This window comes from Temnothorax curvispinosus, unplaced genomic scaffold (assembly GCF_003070985.1).
Source record: "Temnothorax curvispinosus isolate PA1 unplaced genomic scaffold, ASM307098v1 QBEX01011972.1, whole genome shotgun sequence".
In the NCBI taxonomy this organism is placed as follows: domain Eukaryota; kingdom Metazoa; phylum Arthropoda; class Insecta; order Hymenoptera; family Formicidae; genus Temnothorax; species Temnothorax curvispinosus.
This window is the reverse complement of record NW_020221752.1, coordinates 25,888-33,315: the sequence shown is the minus strand read 5'-3', so window position 1 is coordinate 33,315 and position 7,428 is coordinate 25,888. Positions and strand designations below refer to the sequence as shown.

The 7,428-nt window shown below is 36.3% G+C and overlaps 1 protein-coding gene across 1 annotated transcript; it reads right to left on the bottom strand.

Annotated features, from left to right (window-relative positions):
- Positions 1-845: 845 nt before the first annotated feature.
- On the bottom strand, positions 846-6,117 carry LOC112462147 (the record flags this gene model as incomplete). Its single annotated transcript, XM_025027775.1, has 8 exons — positions 6,024-6,117; positions 5,424-5,519; positions 4,220-4,333; positions 3,557-3,691; positions 3,291-3,383; positions 1,733-1,825; positions 1,085-1,279; positions 846-1,004 (listed from the first exon to the last, which is right to left on the bottom strand). Coding segments are annotated over exons 3-8 (787 nt in total), but the record flags the coding sequence as incomplete, so codon positions are not given.
- Positions 6,118-7,428: the final 1,311 nt, after the last annotated feature.

Genomic DNA, 7,428 nt, shown 5'->3' with positions numbered 1-7,428 from the left:
TACTGTAGCATTTTAATTAACTAAAGTGAATTTTGGAACGCAGCCCTCTGGAAATCAGAACTGCAAATTTCAGTTAGCTAGGCACACACAACTTGTTATCCCCGTGTGTACGATAAAGAGAGAATTAGAGCTCTTATACGAATAGCGCAAACTTTATCTTGTCCACTGTCATTTTTTTATAAGCTATGATTGTTTAAGAGAATAAATAAAGACAGGATACATAAGAACGAATCACAGACCGGGGCTTAGGTAAAAAAAATTATTGCAATTAATTTTACTGTAGTATATATAATATCTGAAATTATCAAAAATTATTCACAGCAGAACTACAAGGTTAATATAATATAAGTACAATACAATAAAAACACAAAATTATTAGAACTAACATATTACAGAAATATTTTTTCGACTTACGAGCGACTCAAAAATGAATCAACAGAATCGAAGGTAGCGCGACGATAAGCGACATCCTTCGTGACGACGAAGGGCACAAAGGTCGACAGTATATGCCGAAGAAAGATTTCGCGCTCGGACAATTGAGGAAATATATAACGCAAATGGGACGTCGAATAACGAATCTCTACGACGATTAAAGTATGTATTTAAGAATAATCATTAAGAATAAAATTAAGTAATAAAAGTAAGAATAAGAACTATTTGAAGCAAAATACTAAAAGATAAAGATATATATATGTCGGGGATTGGTAATAACTTTAATAAATATATTATGTGGTAATGACACGAATACAATCCATGTAAACCTTCCGACATAATAGACATTTGTAATCAAGAAACCATTGCTTGCAATCACTGCAAATACATAGATGTCCGCACGGCACAAATACATGAGTAGCAGGTGTACTCCGGCACGTACAACACGCACCCCGTTCGTTTGACGCGGACACCGGACCTGACGGAGCAGGATGAAAAGGTAAAGTCATTTTGTTCATCGTCGAAACCAAGAGCACCGTAATCATCTTCCGGTATATCAAAAATACATTCATCTGTCAACACAGAAAAAGTTTATTACTTAACTAATAATAATATTAATGAAATATGAGTCAAAATGTAAATACGCACATACCTTCGTTATTCATTACAATGCCATTTCTCTCACTCTCAGACAGAATAGAGTCTATTCTTGCGATCATTTCGTTTGCTCTTGTGAGCAGCATGTCCTCCGATCTTCTATTTTCTTCATCTATTCTTGCGATCATTTCGTTTGCTCTTGTGAGCAGCATGTCCTCCGATCTTCTAATTTCTTCAATTCTTGCAGTTTCTGAAATAATGATAAATCACAATCAATACACACTAGGCTAGAAAAATAATATCGTATTCTATTGCAATAGAAGATCTATAGACTGTTTACACGGCGGCTTTTAATGCAATTCAGTAACTACCGTATACTATCTGATACAAAACCTTTTTTCTTTTGATTACAACGATTATCTAAATATGAACCTATTTTGATACTCGAAACATTTGAAACAAGCTTTGATATATATAGTACATAATAATTAACAATAATAAATAATAAGAAATATAAAAAAAAACATACAGTGTTAATAACATGTAAACATACTGCGCGTCAATGATTCCTTTCATGAGGTAAGAAGGGAACATAAAAATTTTTGTGATTTTAATAGAAGTAACCAATAGCGTCCTAGACTTTTATGTTCCCTTCTTACCTCAGAAAAGAAATCATTGACGCGCAGCGTACATGCACACATGCCTTCATTTATAATCTCATTTCTCTCGTTTCCAATAGGTTCGATATGTGCGATTAGTTCCTGCGTTCTTTCTTCTTCATCAGTATTCACAGTCTCTAAAATAATGAAAAAATCACAATAAATACGCAGCAGATTAGAGAAATGACATCATCACTACTATTAGAAACTTTATGGTATGAGATTTTCTTTTAGTTTAATAACACATTAAAAAATTAGATATCATTAAACGTTGTAGTTTAAGTATCGAAAATCGGGCACGAACACGATAACCGGGGCCCCTTGATTTGACTGTGGTTTCTGGTAGTATTTTTTACGCTGAACAAAAAATTATATAGGTCTTATAGGGCTAACTGCTTTAGTTTTCGAGATATGCAGTGAACTATTTCGGGACTACCGCACCTCCCACGAAAGCACGGGGGGTGTGCGTGAACCTCGGTTCGCGTGGAAAGTGTATGCGTGAACTATTTCGGGACTACCGCACCTCCCCCGAAAGCACGGGGGGGGTGTGCGTGAACCTCGGTTCGCGTGGAAAGTATATGCGTGAACTATTTCGGGACTACCGCACCTCCCCCGAAAGCACGGGGGGGGTGTGCGTGAACCTCGGCTCGCGTGGAAAGTATATGCGTGAACTATTTCGGGACTACCGCACCTCCCCCGAAAGCACGGGGGGGAGTGTGCGTGAACCTCGGTTTGCGTGGAAAGTGTATGCGTGAACTATTTCGGGACTTCCGCACCTCCCCCGAAAGCACGGGGGGGGTGTGCGTGAACCTCGGTTCGCGTGGAAAGTATATGCGTGAACAATTTCGACATATATATTAGTTATTATGTTTTCCAATACTCAAAATAGCTGCTATATTTTCAAAACTTTTTTTTGTTAATAACTTTTTAATGAATAACGAGCGACGGTTAAAACCTTCTGAAGGTCACTCGGGGTCGTGACTTTGACAACATATATCAAGGTCATTGAAATCGGTGAGGTCGCCCTTAATCTAAACATTTACCAAGTTATATTTATTTTGAACTTTAATACTGCATATCTCGAAAACTAAAGCAGTTAGCCCTATAAGATCTATATAATTTTTTGTTCAGCGTAAAAAATACTACCAGAAACCACAGTCAAATCAAGGGGCCCCGGTTATCGTGTTCTCCCCAAGCTCATATCAAAATGATCATTACGATCGAAAGAAGATAAATTTTTGATCGGTAGTATACGCTAGTTATAAAACCGGATTACAAGCTGCCGTGTAAATGTAGTCATTCTATATGTTACATCAAAATATGTTACGTTCTCGAACAACAATATACGAAAGTTTATTATATTAATTTTAATAATCATAATAATTAACAATTATAATGAAAAATAAGAAATATGAAAAAAACCATGCACTGTTAATAACATGTATACATACTGCGCGTCAATGATTCCTTTCTTGAGGTAAGGGGGGAACATAAAAATTCTTGTGACTTTAATAGAAGCTAACCAATAGCGTCCTAGACTTTTATGTTCCCTTCTTACCTCAGGGAAGAAATCATTGACGCGCAGCGTACATGCATACATACCTTCATTTATAATCTCATTTCTCTCATTTTCAATAGGTTCGACATGTGCGATTAGTTCCTGCGTTCTTTCTTCCTCATCAGTATTCACAGTCTCTAAAATAATGAAAAAATCACAATAAATACGCAGCAGATTAGAGAAATGACATCATCACTACTATTAGAAGCTTTATGGTATGAGATTTTCTTTTAGCTAAATAATACGTTAAACAATTAGATATCATCATTATCGCATCTGCGATAAATGATAAAAACGAGTTATTTCTTGCCTTCTCGAATTAGATGTGGTCTTCTTGCAAGTCTACCACGTCGTCCGCGACGGCTAGGAGGCCTGCCGCGACTCCTCCTCCCTCTACCCGCTTGTCCAGCATTCTGACTAAGTCTCTGGATGTCTTCAAATGCAGCTATTAAAATAATAAATAAGTAAGTATACAAGTGAACACATATATTTATATATGGAGAGGTAAAAACCATAGCGGTGTAAACCAAATTTTTCGAGATATTGACTCGTGTGCATATATGCAATCTGTACAATATATAAATTGCATCTATGCACACGAGTCAATATTTTAGAAGTTTTGAATTACACCGCTATGACTACTTTTACCCTTCCATATATTTATGATGATACATTAGGGATTTTTTTTGCCTCAAATGAGTGCTGTTATTTTATAAAACTTATGAATACGCGCTTGTATAAACATACAAATATGTCGCAACTCATGATTTCTATTATTATTTTGGAATCAACTTTTTAAATCTAAGCGTAAACCGAAACATGTTTGTATCGCTATTATTGTTCATTGTAAAGAATGAAAAGTGTTTGCGCAAAATCAGTTGCGTTAATAAATAAGTGACTTTAAGTAGATAAATAATTGATAACTCATGCAAATCACTCTGAACCGAATATTAGAAAAACACAACCTTTCTACCTCTTTGCATGTTGCGGCCGCGTCTAACATGCCTTCCGCGACCACGTGGAGATATCCTATTTGTTCTTCCAACATCGTCCAATAGCGGAATCAAATCGGCAGTAACTGTCATTCCTGATAATGTCAATTAAATTTAAGAAATTAATTAAAAGTGAAAAGTATATAATAAAATCGGAACAGAATATTCTATTGCAGTAGAAGCTTTATTGTATATGTGTTTGAGATCGTAAACTTTAGCATCGCGACGAAGTCGCGTTCGGCTGCATGTCAGCACATGCACGCCTGCAGTAAATTGAGTAAAATCAGTAAATTAATATTCGCGTGAAATGCCGTTCAAAATTGTCACGGAAATATTCGGTATAGCATGGATCTTTCGGGATTAGCTTTCTCGAAACTTTAACATTGTCATCAATAATAAAGTCAAACAACAACGCTAGAACAAAGGAACGATCCATGCTATACACAAAGCACTCGAAAACAGGCGACGACCCCGTCGGGTCACCACGTGAAAACGGTGACGTCAGCTCCATGACGCGAGACTCCGACGGCCAATCACCCTCCCGAAATTCTGAGAAATCTGCAGAGAGGGAGTTTCGCCTCGGAGGAGTTAAAAGGACCGCCGCTGCGCCGCGGAATCGATTTCGCTCGCAGATCACCGCTAGTATTCTTATACAACCGCTTTGCTTCACCGCTCATCACCGCTTTTCGCAATTAATTGCTATATCGCCGCTTTCGCCGAGCTAAACTCTGTGCGCGCTCTCGGTAATTTTGCCTGAAAGGGAAACTCGTGTAAATAACTGTATATATATTGAACATTAAACTTTGTATTTCTGTACTTGCTGTTCCTCTCCGTTTCTTTTGTGGTCGTCCTCTACCGCGCGCTACCTCGCGCTACCGCGCGCTCTCGAACAATATGTTACATCAAAAGATGTTACATATAAATGATAGTATAAAGCCTTAATTGTGCCCACTAGAAATCACTCTGAGATCTCGGGCAGAGAAAGAATTAACCAATGGCGTTGGCTAAATTGTTTAAATGTGATTGGTCAATTCTTTCGGCGTCCGAGATCTCGCAGCGATTTCTGGCATCGTGGACATAAGGCTTAAAAAAGATTATTATACTAATTGTAATAACAATAATAATGAATAATAAAAAATATATAAAAACAGACAGTATTAATAACATGTGTACATGCACACATACCTTCATTTATAATCTCACTTCTCTCGTTTCCATTTCCAATAGATTCGACACGTGTGATTAGTACCTGCGTTCTTCTGTTTTCTTCCTCATCAGTTTCTAAAATAATAAAAAAAAAAATCACAATAAATACACACCAGATTAGAAAAATGACATCATGGTTATTACTGGAAGCTATTTGGTACGAGATTTTAGCTTAACAACTAGAGATCGGATCGCGGTGCCGTTTTTTCCTATTCCAATCGTGGGCTAGCGCTCGAGCTTCGTGAGAAGCAGTATCGTCTACGCTGCGTCGGTCTAGCCGGTGTAACGTAACAAAGAGGGCAACGTCGTGTATAGTATAAAAATATTTATAATTATATATATATATTTTTTTTATTGAAATTGAAATATTTTTGTACTCTACGCGACGGTGCTACATTACACCGCCAGACCGGGGCGACGTAGACGGTACTTCTTCCCACGGCGCTCGGTCGCTTGCACGCATTTGAAGTGAGGAAAACGGCACCGCGATTCGGTCTCTGTAAATAACACATTAAACATTAGATATCATCATTATATCGCATCAGCGATAAAATTGAATGATAAAAACGTGTTTCTTACCTTCTCGAAATTGATTTTGATTTGATGAACTTGCAAGTCTACCGCGTCGTCCGCGACGGATAGGAGACCTGCCGCGAATCCTCCTCCCTCTACCCGCTAGTCCAGCATTCTGACTGGAGTGTCCGAATGTCTTCAGATGCAGCTACTAAAACAATAAATAAGTAAATAAATAAATAAATACATATTTACATACATATTATTATGATACATTAATAGATGTTCTTTGCCTTAAATGAGAGTGCCGTTATTTTACAAAATTTATGAATACGCGCTTGTATAAACATACAAGGCTATAAACATACAAGTGGAGCAGCCAGCGCCTATATCACATGCTGAAAATCAACAGGATGTAATACGCACTACCGACTAAATATCAAATGGACACAGATTTTCACGGAATAACTTCGCAAATGGTACGACTACAGATGAATTTTACCCTTCTAATAAGACTTACGAGCCCTTTTTCTTTTCCAACTTGTTATAATTCAGAAATCATCGATATTTTCAATAAGAAAAAGTTGATTCCAAAATAATAAGAAAAATCACGCGTTGCGGCACCACTATGTACGTTTGGGCTGCGTCCAAAAACTTTACTCGGATGCATACCGCGTCGTTCTATCTTTGTTACTAAAAATTGAACAAAGACAGGACGACGCTGATGTGCACTCGAGTGAAGTTTTCGAACGCAGCCCAAACGTACATAGTGTGCCACAATGCGTGATTTTTCTTATTAAAAATATCGATTATTTCCGAATTATAACGAGTTGGAAAAGAAAAAGGGCTCATAAGTTTTATTCTCTCTGCAGTCGTACTATTTGCGAAGTTATTCCGTAAAAATCTGTGTCCATTTGATATTTCGTCGGTAGTGGGTATTACATTCTGTTGATTTTCAGCATGTGATATAGGCGCAAGCTGCTCTACTGTAAATAATAAATAGAACAATTAATAAAATGCAAGATATTGAACAAAAAATAAGAAATTTTGAACAAAATGGAAAGAATATAATAAATAATAGAATATACAAAGATATTATATGAAACTCGTAAAAAATAGTACGACATAACTGTCAAGACACATGTAGAATTAACAAATCGAGTTAAATGAAGAACATAAAAAAAGTGAAAACAAAAATTTTTCGTTATTTGAAAATAAAAATATTAAACTTTTAAAAAAAAATTAAAATATTAAAATATGCGATACCTGTATGCGCGTCAAACAAATTGCCGTCTGCCATTTCTTGATTATCTGTATCGTAAATAATCTGTAAATCTGCAAAACAAAGTTTATTTTCTTTTTTTCTTTATCTTATATAATGGGAGTTTTCCATTCCAGTTATTGGTATGTAATAATTTAATAATATAGCAATATGTATATATATATATATATATATATATATATATATATA